The 15,800-nt window shown below is 48.4% G+C and overlaps 3 protein-coding genes and 1 non-coding gene across 5 annotated transcripts; 3 read left to right on the forward strand and 1 right to left on the reverse strand.

Annotated features, from left to right (window-relative positions):
• Window positions 1-480: 480 nt before the first annotated feature.
• On the forward strand, window positions 481-10,137 carry abcf3 (ATP-binding cassette, sub-family F (GCN20), member 3). The gene is made up of 21 exons (XM_068584702.1): window positions 481-571; window positions 1,306-1,453; window positions 1,672-1,748; window positions 1,831-1,886; window positions 1,986-2,083; window positions 2,532-2,654; window positions 3,097-3,363; window positions 3,566-3,646; window positions 4,061-4,120; window positions 4,503-4,559; window positions 4,640-4,662; window positions 5,586-5,641; window positions 5,721-5,921; window positions 7,099-7,175; window positions 7,438-7,482; window positions 7,575-7,707; window positions 7,809-7,897; window positions 8,673-8,764; window positions 9,034-9,166; window positions 9,252-9,339; window positions 9,639-10,137. The coding sequence occupies exons 1-21, from the start codon at window positions 499-501 to the stop codon at window positions 9,795-9,797; spliced, it is 2,136 nt and encodes a 711-aa protein (XP_068440803.1). The 5' UTR covers window positions 481-498; the 3' UTR covers window positions 9,798-10,137.
• Window positions 10,138-10,358: 221 nt separating this feature from the next.
• LOC137790452 (dual specificity protein phosphatase 14-like) lies at window positions 10,359-15,523 on the forward strand. 2 transcript variants are annotated; one of them, XM_068584704.1, is made up of 3 exons: window positions 10,359-10,847; window positions 14,225-14,563; window positions 15,223-15,523. In XM_068584704.1, the coding sequence occupies exons 2-3, from the start codon at window positions 14,256-14,258 to the stop codon at window positions 15,446-15,448; spliced, it is 534 nt and encodes a 177-aa protein (XP_068440805.1). In that variant the 5' UTR covers window positions 10,359-10,847; window positions 14,225-14,255; the 3' UTR covers window positions 15,449-15,523. The 2 variants fall into 2 exon arrangements, 1 of the variants encoding a protein (XP_068440805.1); XR_011077919.1 differs by lacking the exons at window positions 14,225-14,563; window positions 15,223-15,523 and adding an exon at window positions 11,181-11,566.
• On the reverse strand, window positions 11,567-13,696 carry LOC137790451 (uncharacterized). The gene is made up of 5 exons (XM_068584703.1): window positions 13,648-13,696; window positions 12,616-13,119; window positions 12,441-12,517; window positions 12,121-12,354; window positions 11,567-12,029 (listed from the first exon to the last, which is right to left on the reverse strand). Exons 2-5 carry the CDS (start codon window positions 13,112-13,114, stop codon window positions 11,787-11,789), a joined length of 1,053 nt encoding a protein of 350 aa, XP_068440804.1. The 5' UTR covers window positions 13,115-13,119; window positions 13,648-13,696; the 3' UTR covers window positions 11,567-11,786.
• Window positions 13,903-13,985, forward strand: trnal-cag (transfer RNA leucine (anticodon CAG)). The gene has a single exon. It is a non-coding gene; the product is annotated as a tRNA-Leu (tRNA).
• Window positions 15,524-15,800: the final 277 nt, after the last annotated feature.

Raw genomic sequence — 15,800 nt, forward strand, 5'->3', positions numbered from 1 at the left:
AGAATGATGATGAAACTACAAATAAAACATCTTCTTCACGTCGCTCTGACGTCCTCTGGGTGCTTTCTTGGTAATAATTATTGCTCTAACACTGGTAACGAATACATCAGGTTCTTCATTATATATCGTATACTATGAAATATTATGATATCATTGTAAGTTATTTCATATCATATGATATCAAAATATATTATATTATAACATTTGGTATTATATTACATTCTCTAATGGTATATTATATAATAGTATGCTATCTCATATTATATGTTATATTACATATTATTATGGTATATTATATTATATAATACCATGTAATATAAAGACATTCATCATGATAACAAACAAAAACACAATATTCTTTCCCCCTTTGCGTGTTTTGTAGTATTATTTACCCCATCACGTCGCCTCAACCGACACGACAACTACATCCCCCAGAATGCCCGGCGCTGTCGCATATCGACGCATGCGTGTCCGCGACAGTGTCCAAGGCCGGGTATCATGGCGACGTACGTGGACATCCTGAGGAGTGAGTTTCCACAGATTGACACGGAGGTTTTCGACTACATCACGGGTGAGTAGCCGGGGACAGAGCCACTGTTAGCGGGGACAGACCCTCCGTCTGCCGGGCCGGTGGAGCCGCTCACGGGCCGACTCGTCTGGTGCTCTGAGCTCCAGAGCTAACGAGCTAACGCCGTCCTGCTCACAGGAGGACACCGGGTGGCGCGTGGCTCGATGCGGGCTGCGAGCCCCGAGACCCGGCTTAGCTTCAGGGCTACAGCCGGTGAGCAGGAACTATCGGATATACTACCAGAAGTACTATCATATATACTACCGGAAGTATTACCAGAAGTACTACCAGATATACTACTGGCAGTATTGCCAGAAGTACTACAATATATACTACCAGAAGTGCTACCATATATACTACTGGAAGTATTGCCATAAGTACTACTGAAGTACTACCAGATATACTACTGGAAGTTTAACCAGAAGTACTGCCATATATATTACTGGAAGTACTACCAGAAGCACTACCAGATATACTACTGGACGTACTAATAGAAGTACTACCAGAAGTACTACTGGAAGTACTATTAGAAGTACTGCCAGAAGTATTACCAGATAGACTATAGTATTACAACAGTACTATATGAAGTATTACAGTAGTACTACATGAAGTATTACAGCAGTACTATAGGTAGTATTACAGCAGTACTACAAGCAGTACTACAACAGTACTACAAGCAGTATTACAGTAGTAGTACATGCAGTATTACAGCAGTACTACAGCAGCTTGTGTTGCAGGCGTGCTGCACAGCTGTGGAGGAGACTTCGAGGATGGAGAGGAGGTCTACGAGGCCGTGGGCGGAGTCCTGCAGGAGGTGTCAGCTGACCGCAAGAACGAGGACCACGTCAGAGACATCTGTCTCCAGATGTTCAACACCCTGAAGCTGTAAGGTTCTGTTCCCTTTAGAGACATCTGTCTCCAGGTTCAATACTTTTGAATTGTTGTCTTGGCGACTTTATTATTATGTTTTACCTAAATTCATTACATTTGGTTTCTGTAACGTCGTGTTTCTGTCTGGAATGCCACGCTTCCTTTGGGATATGTTTTGTTTCCGTCTGGATTGATGGATTTGAGAGGAACACCGCGTTGTGTGCGTTGAACAGGAACAGCCACCACGGCGCTCAGAGGCAGGTGCTGCTGGACGCTCCGGTGCAGCTCTCTCAGATATCGGCGGACAGCGGTAAGAACCCATAACCTGCCGCCTCAGAGAGCTCTCTCCTGTTGGCGTGAGCTCTGTGAAGTGACGTGTTCTCCTGCTTCAGTCTGTGCAGCGGACGACGTTCAAGGCATCTGGATGATGAAGCGCGGCCAGAACACTGTGAGTCCCTCTACGCCTCAGTCATTATGAAGGAAACAGCTGATCTCTGATTGGTGGGTTTGAACATGTGACTTTAAACGCATCACTTCCTGTCTCCAGACGGTGGACGCCAAGAAACTGGAGAAGGCCGAGGCCAAGCTAAAAGCTAAGCATGAGCGCCGGAACGAGAAGGACTGCCTGAAGCCCGCCACTCCAATGTCAGTACCTGTCCTCACCTCACCTGTCCTCACCTGTCATCACCTGTCCTCAACTCACCTGTTCTCACCTCACTTGTCATCACCTGTCCCACCTGTCTTTACCTGTCCTCACCTCACCTGTCCTCACCTGTCTTTACCTGTCCTCACCTCACCTGTCATCACCTGTCTTTACCTGTCCTCACCTCACCTGTCATCACCTGTCTTCACCTGTCCTCAACTCACCTGTCTTCAACTCACCTGTCTTTACCTGTCATGTCTTCACCTGTCCTCACCTCATCTGTCTTCACCTGTCCTCACCTCATCTGTCTTTACCTGTCCTCACCTTACCTGTCTTTATCTGTCCTCACCTGTCTTCACGTATCCTTCTCTCACCTGTCCTCCTCTCACCTGTCTTTACGTGTCCTCACCTCACCTGTCCTGTCCTCACCTGTCCTCCCTCCTCTCTCAGAGTGCTGGAGGAGGCGTCGGCCAGTCAGGCCAGCAGTAAGAAGGAGAACCGAGTCGACCAATCAGGGAAGAACCGCAGCTACGACATCCGCATCGAGAACTTTGATGTTTCGTTTGGAGAAAGGTGAGTTCATCTCTCAGGTTTAAGGGTTAGTTTAAAGGTGAGTTCATCTCTCAGGTTTAAGGGTTAGTTTAAAGGTGAGTTCATCTCTTAGGTTTAAGGGTTAGTTTAAAGGTGAGTTCATCTCTCAGGTTTAAGGGTTAGTTTAAAGGTGAGTTCATCTCTTAGGTTTAAGGGTTAGTTTAACGGTGAGTTCATCTCTCAGGTTTAAGGGTTAGTTTAAAGGTGAGTTCATCTCTCAGGTTTAAGGGTTAGTTTAAAGGTGAGTTCATCTCTCAGGTTTAAGGGTTAGTTTAAAGGTGAGTTCATCTCTCAGGTTTAAGGGTTAGTTTAAAGGTGAGTTCATCTCTCAGGTTTAAGGGTTAGTTTAAAGGTGAGTTCATCTCTCAGGTTTAATGGTTAGTTTATAGATCAGAGGTAATTAATGGATGTCTTTCTGTCTTAGGTGTTTGCTTCAGGGGGCGGAGCTATCTCTGGCGACGGGCCGGCGGTACGGTCTGATTGGTCGTAACGGGTTGGGGAAGACGACGCTGTTGAAGATGTTGGCCATCCGTAACCTGCGGGTCCCGCCCCACATCTCCATCCTCCACGTGGAACAGGAAGTGGCGGGCGACGACACGGGGGCGCTGCAGAGCGTCCTGCTGAGCGACACCCTGAGGGAGGGGCTGCTGGGAGAGGAGCGCACGCTGAACGCCCGCATCGCCAACGGGACGTAAGGAACACCTGGTTATGTTTATTATCATAGAACACCATGTTATGTTTATTGTGTAGCGTTATGTTTATGGCATAACATTATGTTGCTTTATCATCATACATGTCCATCATCATACATGTTTAACATCATACATCATGTTTATCATCATACATGTTTATCATCATACTTCATGAGGTGTTTCATGGTTCTTCTGTTTCAGCTCTGACGGGTTGGAGAGCGTCAGACTGACGGAGATCTACGCAAAGCTGGAGGAGATCGAAGCCGACAAAGCTCCAGCCCGGTATGCTACTACTTAATGTACTATACTATACTATGATGTACTATAATGTACTATAATGTACTCAGTCCAGTCTACTCTGCAACTTCTTTACTTTGGATACTTTAGAATACTGTGGATACTTTAAAATACATGTATACCACGGGTACTTTTGGATACTTTAGCTGCTTACGATACTTCAGATGATCGTCTTCTGGCTGAACGTCTTTCTCCAGCTCATGTTCTTCATCTTCTGTCAGTTGGTTGTTGTTGAGCTCTTCTTCCTGTTTTCAGTCAAAATACTGTGATGTAGTACTGTGCAGTCGTGTGAGTACTGTGCAGTCGTGTGAGTACTGTGCAGTCGTGTGAGTCCTGTGCAGTCGTGTGAGTCCTGTGCAGTCGTGTGGTGTCTGACTGACGTCCGTCTCATCCAATCAGAGCCTCCGTCATCCTGGCCGGTCTCGGATTCTCTCCCAAGATGCAACAGCAGACTACCAGGTGAGTTATTTATATATATATATATATATATATATATATATATATATATATATATATATATATATATATATATATATGTATATATATATATATATATATATATATATATATATATGTATATATATATATATATATATATATATATATATATGTATATATATATATATATATATATATATATATATATATATATATATATATATATATATATATATATATATATATATATATATATGTATATGTATATATATATATATATATATATATATGTATATATATATATATATACACACACACACACATCTCTCTCTCTCTCTCTCTCTCTCTCTCTCTCTCACACTGTACTGTATGATATCATCGTAACGTGAGCGTCTGTGTGCAGGGAGTTCTCAGGAGGATGGAGGATGAGGCTGGCTTTGGCCAGAGCTCTGTTTGCTCGGTGAGTGTCTGTCTGTCTGTCTGTCTGTCTGTCTGTCTGTCTGTCTGAGCCTCATCATCTACCTTCTGTCTCCTCTTCAGGCCGGATCTGCTGCTGCTGGATGGTGAGTCAGATCCTCTTGTAGTACTACGAGTACTAACGGGATTACTGGAACCAGTTGGAGTGCTGGTACTAATAATAGTAATGGTGTTTTTTAATTCAGTTTATTTTGTATAGCCCAGAATCACAGACTCCCCTCAGGTCTCTAGAGTCTGTACTCATGACATCGTGTCCCAGGACCTCACATCGGATCAGGATCAACTCAGTAAAACCCTTTAACAGGAAACAGGAAGAAGCTTCATAGAGCAACAGAGAAGGATCCTCTACCAGGATGGACAGAAGCAACAGATGTGACCAGAATGATCAATAACACACCCTGAGTTTGAAGCAGGAGGTAGGGCCTAGGAGGTAGGGCCAAGGAGGCAGGGCCTAGGCGGTAGGGCAGAAGTAGGGCCTAGGAGAAAGCGGTAGGGCCTATGAGGAAGAAGTAGGGCCTAGGAGGTAGGGCCTAGGCGGTAGGGCCTAGGAGGTAAGGCCCAGGAGGAAGAGGCAGGAGGTAAGGCCAAAGAGGCAGAAGTAGGGCCTATGAGGAAGAAGTATGGCCTAGGAGGTAGGGCCTAGGAGGTAGGGCCTAGGCGGTAGGGCCTAGGAGGTAAGGCCCAGGAGGAAGAGGCAGGAGGTAAGGCCAAAGAGGCAGAAGTAGGGCCTATGAGGAAGAAGTAGGGCCTAGGTAGGGCCAAGGAGGTAGGGCCTAGGCGGTAGGGCCTAGGAGGAAGAGGTAGAGCCAAGAAGGCAGAGGTAGGGCCAAGGAGGTAGGGCCAAGGAGGTAGGGTCTAGGAGGAAGAGGCAGGAGGTAGTAGTAAGAGGAGTACTAGTAGTGCTATGAGGTTTTTAGCAAGGCCATAGTGTGGTTAGTGGTACCAGCAGTAGTACTGTGGTAGTACTCTGATGTACTGTGGTAGTACTCTGATGTACTCTGTGTTTCAGAGCCCACCAACATGCTGGATGTGAGGGCCATTCTGTGGCTGGAGACCTACCTGCAGGTCAGTTACCTTCCTGTTAGCATTCCTCATTGAAAGCAGTGCGAGCGTTATCCCCGAGCTAACTCCAACCCCCCCACAGACCTGGCAGTCCACCATTTTGGTCGTCTCCCACGACCGTAACTTCCTGAACGCCGTGGTAACCGACATCGTGCACCTGCACTCCCAGAGGCTGGACAGTTACCGTGGCGACTACGAGAACTTTGTCAAGACCAAAGAAGATCGGCTGAAGAACCAACAGAGAGAATACGAGGCGCAGCTGCAGTACAGACAGCACATACAGGTACCACTGCTGCAGTACAGACAGCACATACAGGTACCACTGCTGCAGTACAGACAGCACATACAGTTACTACTGCTGCAGTACAGACAGCACATACAGGTACCCCTGCTGCAGTACAGACAGCACATACAGGTACCACTGCTGCAGTACAGACAGCACATACAGGTACTACTACTGCAGTACAGACAGCACACACAGGTACCACCGCTGCAGTACAGACAGCACATACAGGTACTGCTGCTGCAGTACAGACAGTACACACAGGTACCACTGCTGCAGTACAGACAGCACATACAGGTACCACTGCTGCAGTACAGACAGCACATACAGGTACCACTGCTGCAGCACAGACAGCACATACAGGTACCCCTGCTGCAATACAGACAGCACACGCAGGTACTACTGTTGCAGTACAGACAGCACACACGGGTATCACTGCTGCAGTACAGACAGCACGCACAGGTACTACTGCAGTACAGACAGCACACACGGGTATTACTGCAGCAGTACAGACACCACACACAGGTACTACTGCTGCAGTACAGACAGCACATGCAGGTACTACTGCTGCAGTACAGACAACTCACCCGGGTACTACTGCAGCAGTACAGACAGCACGCAAATGTACCATCGCTGCAGTACAGACAGCACACGCAGGTACTACTGCTGCAGTACAGACAGCACATACAGGTACTACTGCTGCAGTACAGACAACTCATCCAGGTACTGCTGCTGCAGTCCAGACAGCACATACAGGTACTACTGCTGCAGTACAGACAGCACATGCGGGTACTACTGCTGCAGTACAGACAACCCATCCAGGTACTACTGCAGCAGTACAGACAGCGCACAAAGATACTACTACTGCAGTACAGACAGCACATACAGTTACTACTGCTGCGGTACAGACAGCGCATACAGGTACTACTGCTGCAGTACAGACAACTCATCCAGGTACTACTGCTGCAGTACATACAGCACACAAAGGTACTACTGCTGCAGTACAGACAGCACACACAGGTACTACTGCTGCAGTACAGACATCACATACAGTTACTACTGCTGCAGTACAGACAGCACATACAGTTACTACTGCTGCAGTACAGACAGCACATACAGGTACTGTCTGTATACATACATGCATTGCTTCTGACTCTGGTGTGTGTTTGTATTTCAGGTGTTTATTGACAGATTTCGGTACAACGCTAATAGAGCAGCTCAGGTCCAGAGCAAACTGAAACTGCTGGAGAGACTGTGAGTATTCACACCATGTACACACCATGTACACACCATGTACACACTAGGTACACACCGCGTACACACCATGTACACACCTGGTACACACCATTAAGATACCTGGTACTACATCCTGCTACCATGACTCGTTACTATAACCTAGTACTCTATCCTTGTTCTATATCCTCGTACTCTGACCTTGTAGTATATCCCAGTACTCTGACCTTGTAGTATATCCTAGTACTCGCAGTACACACCTGAACATGTGTTTCTCCTGCAGACCTGAGCTCAAGCCCCTGGAGAAAGAAACTGAGGTCACTTTAAGGTGAGGAGATGATGTGAATACATGAGCTGACTGACTGAGACACTGATGATGATGATCATGATGATGATCATGATGATGTGCTTCTCCTCCAGGTTCCCAGATAACTTTGAGAAGTTGTCTCCTCCCATCCTGCAGCTGGATGAAGTGGAGTTCTATTACTCTAAAGACCGTCCTCTCTTCTCTGGACTCAACGTGTCGGCTGACCTCGAGTCTCGCATCTGCATCGTACGTCATCAGTAAAAAAAATTTAAAAAAAAAAATCAATAATCAATAATTCAGAATCAGGACTGTTATTGTTTGTGAGGTCCCGTATTATTTCCCATCAGGTCGGTGAAAACGGCGCCGGCAAAACGACCGTCCTCAAGCTGCTGATGGGCGAGTTGACGCCTGTGGGCGGAATGAGACAATCTCACAGGTGAGACAACCAACGGACCAATCACAGCAGAGCACTGACCTGAATATGTTTACCTAAACTATTGACTCTTTGGGGAACCATTGACACTGCTTGGTTTGTAGAGAACCATTGACTCTCTGTAGGGAACCATTGACTCTCTGTAGGGAACCATTGACTCTCTGTAGGGAACCATTGACTATCTTCAGGGAACCATTGACTATCTTCAGGGAACCATTGACTCTCTGTAGGGAACCATTGACTCTCTTCAGGGAACCATTGACTCTCTTCAGGGAACCATTGACACTGTTTGGTTTGTAGAGAACCATTGACTCTCTGTAGGGAACCATTGACTATCTTCAGGGAACCATTGACTATCTTCAGGGAACCATTGACTCTCTGTAGGGAACCATTAACTCTCTGTAGGGAACCATTGACTCTCTGTAGGGAACCATTGACTATCTTCAGGCAACCATTGACTCTCTGTAGGGAACCATTGACTCTCTGTAGGGAACCATTGACTCTCTTCAGGGAACCATTGACTCTCTTCAGGGAACCATTGACACTGTTTGGTTTGTAGAGAACCATTGACTCTCTGTAGGGAACCATTGACTCTATGTAGGGAACCATTGACTATCTTCAGGGAACCATTGACTCTCTGTAGGGAACCATTGACTCTCTTCAGGGAACCATTGATTCTTCAGTGTCTGTAAATGTTTTCTGAAAGAGACTAAACGGTTCCCTGAGCAGTAAAAGGTTCAGTAAACAAACTGTTGACGGTGGTTCTGGTTCTCATCAGGAACCTGAAGATCGGGTACTTCAGTCAGCACCACGTGGACCAGCTGGACCTGAACGTCTGCTCCATCGAGCTGCTGCTCAACCGCTTCCCCGGTAAGGACCACTACACCACACAGAGGCAACCATCGGCCAATCACATCGCCCAAAGCTACGGGTCACTCCTGTAGATTGGCCGATGGTTGCCGTAGCTTCAGGCCATCTGATTGGCCGATGGTTGCTGTAGCTTCAGGCCATCTTATTGGCCGATGGTTGCCGTAGCTTCAGACCATCTGATTGGCCGATGGTTGCCGTAGCTTCAGGCCGTCTAATTGGCCGATGGTTGCCGTAGCCTTAGGCCATCTGATTGGTTGTCTCTGTCGCAGGGCGGACGGAGGAGGAGTACCGCCACCAGCTGGGCGGTTACGGCATCACCGGGGAGCTGGCCACCCGGCCGGTGGCCAGCCTGTCGGGGGGGCAGAAGAGCCGGGTGGCCTTCGCCCAGATGACCATGCCATGGTAGTGGAAAGCTCCGGGTCCAGCTGTTAGTGATGAAGACGTGATGATGATGTGATGATGATGTTGTTGTCTCTCTGTGCTTCAGTCCAAACTTCTACATCCTTGATGAGCCGACCAATCACCTGGACATGGAGACCATCGAGGCTCTGGCCAAAGCCCTCAACAAGTTCAGAGTAAGGAAAGAAGGAAGGAAGGACGAAACAAGAGAGGAATGAGGGATGATGTGTTTAGTCTGATATCACAGAGACTTCACTAAACAGAACATACATAAGATCTAAAAATCCTGTGACCTCTGGTTTTATTGGGGGAGCCATTGACTCTTCTTAGGTTCTGTTTGGGGAACCATTGACTCTGGTTATACACATTGTTTTCTGTCACTCACTTTCTGTCAACAAACACTGCTCTGATGTGTCTAGTCCACGTGGACAGGTGTGTCCCAGGTGTGTGCTCACCCTGTGATGTCATGTTTCAGGGCGGAGTCGTCCTGGTGTCTCACGACGAGCGTCTGATCCGGCTGGTGTGCAAGGAGCTGTGGGTGTGCGAGTACGGGAAGGTCGGACGCATCGACGGCGGCTTCGACGAGTACCGAGACATCCTGCACGAGCAGTTCAAGAAGGAGGGTTACCTGTGAGGCCACGCCCACCACGGACAGGCCACGCCCACACTAACACCAACCCCGCCCCTATCCGTGACAGCCCGTCTCAGCAGCCAATCAGCCGTCAGAGCAGACCGGAGGACGTTTTCCTCTCTGAACTGTCTCCTGCTGCGAGCCGATTGGTCCTTTCTGTTCACCTGGTGAGGTCACAGTGAACTCTGGAGGGGGAGGAGTCATCACCACCCATTTGGAGTTTATTTAAAAGTTTAGCTCTCATTAAACCTGTTTTTTTGTTTTGTATCATGGACTCTTATCAATTTTAAAGGATCCAACATCATATTCAGAGACTCAACCTAATAAAACATCAGATTAAGTTCTTCTTCTGTGGCTCCTTTAATAATGAACCAGTCATTGGCCGAAAGCATGTCATATCCGATACGATAGGTGGCGCTGTTTTATTACATCTCGTGGTGATACATTACTTCATAATGGAGAGAACCTAGCTACCTACGGTGGTTGTCAGGGAGCTAGCGGGGAGCTAACAGGGAACTAGCAGCAGCGCTCGCTAGCTACTGCAGGGAGCTGCTAGTATCTGGACTTAGTTTGTTTCTCCCAGCATGGCAGTGACAATTTATCGTCTCTTTCGACTTCCGGGTCACGACCTGGGAGGGCGGGAGGAGGGTGTCCAGATCTTGATCATACGCAAGGACGCATAGTCCAGTTCCTAATCCAATTCACCGTTTACATGCCGCGATGTCCGAATTATCAACCGCGTAGGATCAAGTTATTCAGGGGTGTTAATCGGATCGTAGTCGGAACGCAATTATTCGAACAAAGGTGTTTACATGAACGGGATAATTCGATTTCAGTCCGGTTAAGTCAGTAATTCGAATGCATCTAACCGCAGTCACGGAGAAAAGTGGATGTCGTGAGTGATCGCCTCAAATAAAACATCTTTGATGTGTCGAGTCTCGGCCAATCAGCGTTGTCTCCAGCGTCTACGTCACTCTCCAACGTCTCATCCCTTCGCTCCAAGTTGAAGTTACCGTCGGTACAACTGGATCAGCAATGAACTCTAGTTTAGAGGTAAGTCTTGTTTGCTAGCAACAATTTAATATGCTGTTTAACTCACGAAGGTAACTCGACATCCAAGTTATGTGTCGGAATATTTTATCATGGTATCCCCATCAAATCTTTACCACCATGTTTTTTAATCTAAAGCTAGTCAGATTTAGCTTCAGTTTGATCACGTTAATGTTAACGTATGCGTCATGCGTCATTTCCGTTACCGTAAGCTAGCTTCATGACGTTATTTACGTTACCGTCAGCTGGCCTCACGACGTTTATCGGTAATGATCCTTCCGCAGGCTTTTACTTTAACGTTAACGGTCTGAACGGTGTTCACTCTCATGAGCACAGCCAGTGTACTTCCGGTCCAGCAGGTCAAGGGTCAAGGCCCAGAGACAGATGAAGCTGCACAGAGCCACAGAGAGGAGGATGCAGCTGGATGTCAGCCCACAACATCTACCAGAGGAGATGAAGCAGGAGGTGGAGGCAGAAGAGACTTCCAGGAAAAGGCTCATGGCGGAGCAGCAAAGACAAGAAGTTCATGAAGAACTTCAACCTGACTGTGTGTTTAGTGTAAATGTATATGAGTTATTATCTTTAGGGCCTGAGCTCTGACCTGGTCGTAGAGGACGACCTCATTGTTCTTAACATGTTTCTTGTTGTTATTATTAGGGTCAGATTATCTTCTCTGTGCATAATGTGTGATTCTGGGTAAATAAAATAATAAGTATCATGAATTTGTCGTGATTTTGTTTTATTGCCCCCCTGCTGTCTCCTTTCACCCCTCAGGAGTTTACAGGTCTGCCTAACTATTTTCACCATTTTCAATAGTCATGACATCATGATATATATTTATTCATACAACATGAGCTGGATCTTGTTTGTCCTGGTGGGAGTACTACTAGTACTCTCCTAGTATTAGTCCACTAGTACTAGAACTAGTAGTACAGGTGAGGCTCACAGCTCTGGCATGCCCGGCCCTCTCATCCCTCTCAGGTGAGGCAGGACGGCGTCCTTGTAAAACGTCTCCAGTCTGGACAGCGTCTCCGCCCACAGCTCGGGGTCAAAGGTCACCGGGACGATGGCCGTCTCCTTCAGAGTGAAGACCACCAGGTCGGCCTGCTGGAGACCCAGCACCGCCAGCTGCACCTGCACCTGAGTGTAGTAGCTGTGGGACGTCTTCAGGCGGTAGGATGGAGGCTGGACAGAGAGACAGGGAGAGACAGACAGTTAGAGGATGTTAGAGACAGACAGGGAGAGGACGTGAGGGACAGACAGGTAGAGGACTCACCTGTCCGTCCTGGAGCTGCAGGCAGAAGGCGCGGTCGTCCCTGCAGGCGTCCTCCACCCGTCTGTCTCGGTGCTTGTAGGGACACTTCACCTCCAGGCAGAGCAGCCATTGGCCGGTCCGGCTGTCCGTCACGATGCCGTCAGGACTCGCAGCCAACCAGGGCCGCTGAGCGTCCAGGAACAGCCCGCAGTCCTGGACCACGATTGGCCGGCCCAGCACCTCGCTCTTCATTTTCTGTGGGACGACGACGACATCATCATCATCATCATCATCATCATCATCCTCCTCCTCCTCCTAATCATCATCATCCTCATCGGTACCTGGTAGCTGCGGACCGCCGTGGCCTCTGTCTGGATCCCCCAGGCCATGGCTCTGGTCTGGACCCGCTGGTCCTGCCCTGTGGAGTCACAGGTCTGAGTGTTCCCACCTTGAATCTGTGTGATGGTTTGTGTCAGGTGTAGTGGGCGTGGCCATGCGGCTGGGGGCGTGGCCTACCTGTGATGGCCTTCAAGTAGGACCTGGGCGGGGTCCTGGTCTTGCCCTTAACAAAGTTGCAGTGAGCGAGGCGGTGGGCCACGGAGGCCGTGATGCGGTTCTTCCTCCAGGCGAACCACTCCTGGTTGAGACTCTGTCCGCGGGTCAGAACCTCCACGTCCTCCACGACGCGCCGGTCCACCCGGAGCCCCAGACCTAGATGCACCTGGTCCGGTCTGAGAGGCGCTCCGTCAGGGACCAGATCTGAAGCGGCCCTCTGAAGCGGTTTCTGAGCGCCCCGTCGGGCTCTCACAGCGGGGCCTGGATTAACCAGCGGGGTCTTGTCTGAGTCCTGGTTCTTCTGGACCGCTTTGCTGCCGGTCCCTGTGTGAGGGGGGCGCGAGGTAGCGGGTGTGGGTCTGGCTGCAGGCGTCGGGGTCTGGATGCTCGGGTGATATCGGACCTTTGGGATGAGAGTTCTCTGGGTCTGGTCTGGGACCCGGGCTGTGTTCATCGTCATGTGGTCTACATCAGGACAAAACGGGTTCACCCATGAAAACAATACTTTTTCAAAAAAAATTTAAAGCTCTGGTTTTACATAAAGATAATAAATAATCAATCAATCAATGAACTCTGCTCTTTGGTTAAAAAAACAAAACGTTTGGTCTTTTATTTTGAAAATCTGTTAATCCTAGAAGTGGAGTCTTGTTGTTTCCGGTGTAAACAGGTGAGAATGACGTGTGTTCAGACCAGTTGGTATCGGTCGAGCTCTTGGTGATCGCTTTTATCACGTGACCCGGAAGCCGAATCGCCAGAACGTACTCTCAATTAAATAAAAAAAGTTTTTTGATCAACGTAGTTCACCGGAAGGTGCGCGCGCACACTGGAGAGACCCGTTTACGACCGGAGGCTGGCGTGAACGCGCTTGTCTTTAAATACACCGTTTTTATAAACGTGTATTCATTAGAACAACAGTAATGATCGTCATAAACAATAATATCATAAAGTACAACAGTATCAGTATTCTAATCGAACAGAAACAGAGGAGCTTACCTGCGCGCGCACTTACGGTCCCGAGCGAGAAACTAAACTCTGAAGTGACTCATCTCACGAGACGTGTGCGCATGCGCGCGGACAGTTTTTCACAGTCGGATAGTCGATAACGCGATCGATCCTTTACAACTGAACCTGTTTCTATAGGTTTATATTTATATTCTTGTCAAGATATATATCTCTATATATCTGCCCGAATACCTGTACACCGTGTATATTTGTGTATATTCATGCTCTCCAAAGTCTACGCAGCATGTCAGGATGGCCGAGCGGTCTAAGGCGCTGCGTTCAGGTCGCAGTCTCCCCTGGAGGCGTGGGTTCGAATCCCACTTCTGACATCATCCTTTTTAAGTAAAAGTACAAAATCAAAATGCAAAATACTAGTCTATAAATACTCTGTTACACACAGTATACACATGTAAATACACTTCGTGTTGTACTTCATGGTAATACTAGAGTCTATAAATACTATGTTATACACATGGAAATACACCTTGTGTCGTACTTTTTTGTAATATTACAGTCTTTTCAACGACACAACAGCAACAATCATAACTCCATTCATGTGTTCCTGAAGGTCTGCAGCGGGGACATTGTCCTTCAGGGTCATGGTCTCTCAGGTGTCCCCCGGGCTGCTCCTTAGCGGTCTGGACCCGGCCCTGAACCCCAGCGTCCTCTCCAGCAGGAACATCACGCTCATCGTGAACGCCAGCGGCCTGGAGGACGTGTCCTACCCTCAGCGGGACGGCCTGCGAGTGCTCCACGTCCCGGTCCAGGACCAGCCACACGCCCCCCTGAGGCTCTACTTTGACCTGGTGGGAGAACGGATCCACCAGAACCAGACGGGAAGGACTCTGGTCCACTGCAGCGCTGGCCGTAGCCGATCCCCGACTCTGGTCATGGCCTACCTGATGAGGTAGACCTGCAGCCCCCTTTGTCCCTACGAGGCCCCCTTTGTCCCTGAAACCCTCCTTTGTCCCTATGAGGTCTCCTTTGTCCCTAAAACCCTCCTTTGTCCCTACGAGGCCCCCTTTGTCCCTGAAACCCTCCTTTGTCCCTATGAGGTCTCCTTTGTCCCTAAAACCCTCCTTTGTCCCTACGAGGCCCCCTTTGTCCCTGAAACCCTCCTTTGTCCCTATGAGGTCTCCTTTGTCCCTAAAACCCTCCTTTGTCCCTACGAGGTCTCCTTTGTCCCTAAAACCCTCCTTTGTCCCTACGAGGTCTCCTTTGTCCCTAAAACCCTCCTTTGTCCCTACGAGGCCCCCTTTGTCCCTGAAACCCTCCTTTGTCCCTATGAGGTCTCCTTTGTCCCTAAAACCCTCCTTTGTCCCTATGAGGTCTCCTTTGTCCCTAAAACCCTCCTTTGTCCCTACGAGGTCTCCTTTGTCCCTAAAACCCTCCTTTGTCCCTACGAGGTCTCCTTTGTCCCTGTGTGGTCCTCTTTGTCTACTTGAGGCACTAATTGTAACGCAGTATTTGTACCTCGTAGTCCAGGTGGTCTCAGTGAGATACAGTCTGGTGGTCTTCGTGGTCCAGGTGGTCTCAGTAAGATAGTTTGGTGGTCTCTGTCTGCAGGTTTGAAGCCCTCAGCCTCCGGCGGGCTCATGAAGTGGTTCTGGATCAGCGTCCCTTCATCAGACCCAACGCTGGTTTCTGGAGGCAGCTGATGGACTACGAGAGGACGCTGTCCGGCAGGACCACCATGAGGATGGCGAGGACGTCCAGCGGAGTCCTGCCAGAGACCTGCGGGACCCTGCAGGGCTCTGGGGACCCAGAACCAGACTACTGCGTCAACGTCTAGCTGATCCTCTGGGTTCATAAAAGACTTTTATTGTTGTTTCTCTTTAATATTAAAGTTCATGTCTCACTTCCTGCCTCTCTTCATGACTCACTTCCTGTCTCTCTTTCTGGTCCAATCCCAATCTCCACCCTAAACCCTGGAGCCCTGAACCCTCAGGGACTCACTGACGTCAGCTGCTGAGTGGTTGAGTGTGAGAGTCTGTGAGTTCTTGATGGTGTGAATATGAATGACAGCACTTTACTGCAACATCACGTGACTACATTAAAACATATTGTGTATTTATTTTATTCTTTTTATTCACTGGTTTGAACGTCTTCCTCACGAGATAAGTCCTTTTAAATTATTTATTTAC

The sequence above is a fragment of the Clinocottus analis genome, unplaced genomic scaffold (genome assembly GCF_023055335.1).
Source record: "Clinocottus analis isolate CAN_PGR_092001 unplaced genomic scaffold, fCliAna1.0.p SCAF_2, whole genome shotgun sequence".
Taxonomy (NCBI): domain Eukaryota; kingdom Metazoa; phylum Chordata; class Actinopteri; order Perciformes; family Cottidae; genus Clinocottus; species Clinocottus analis.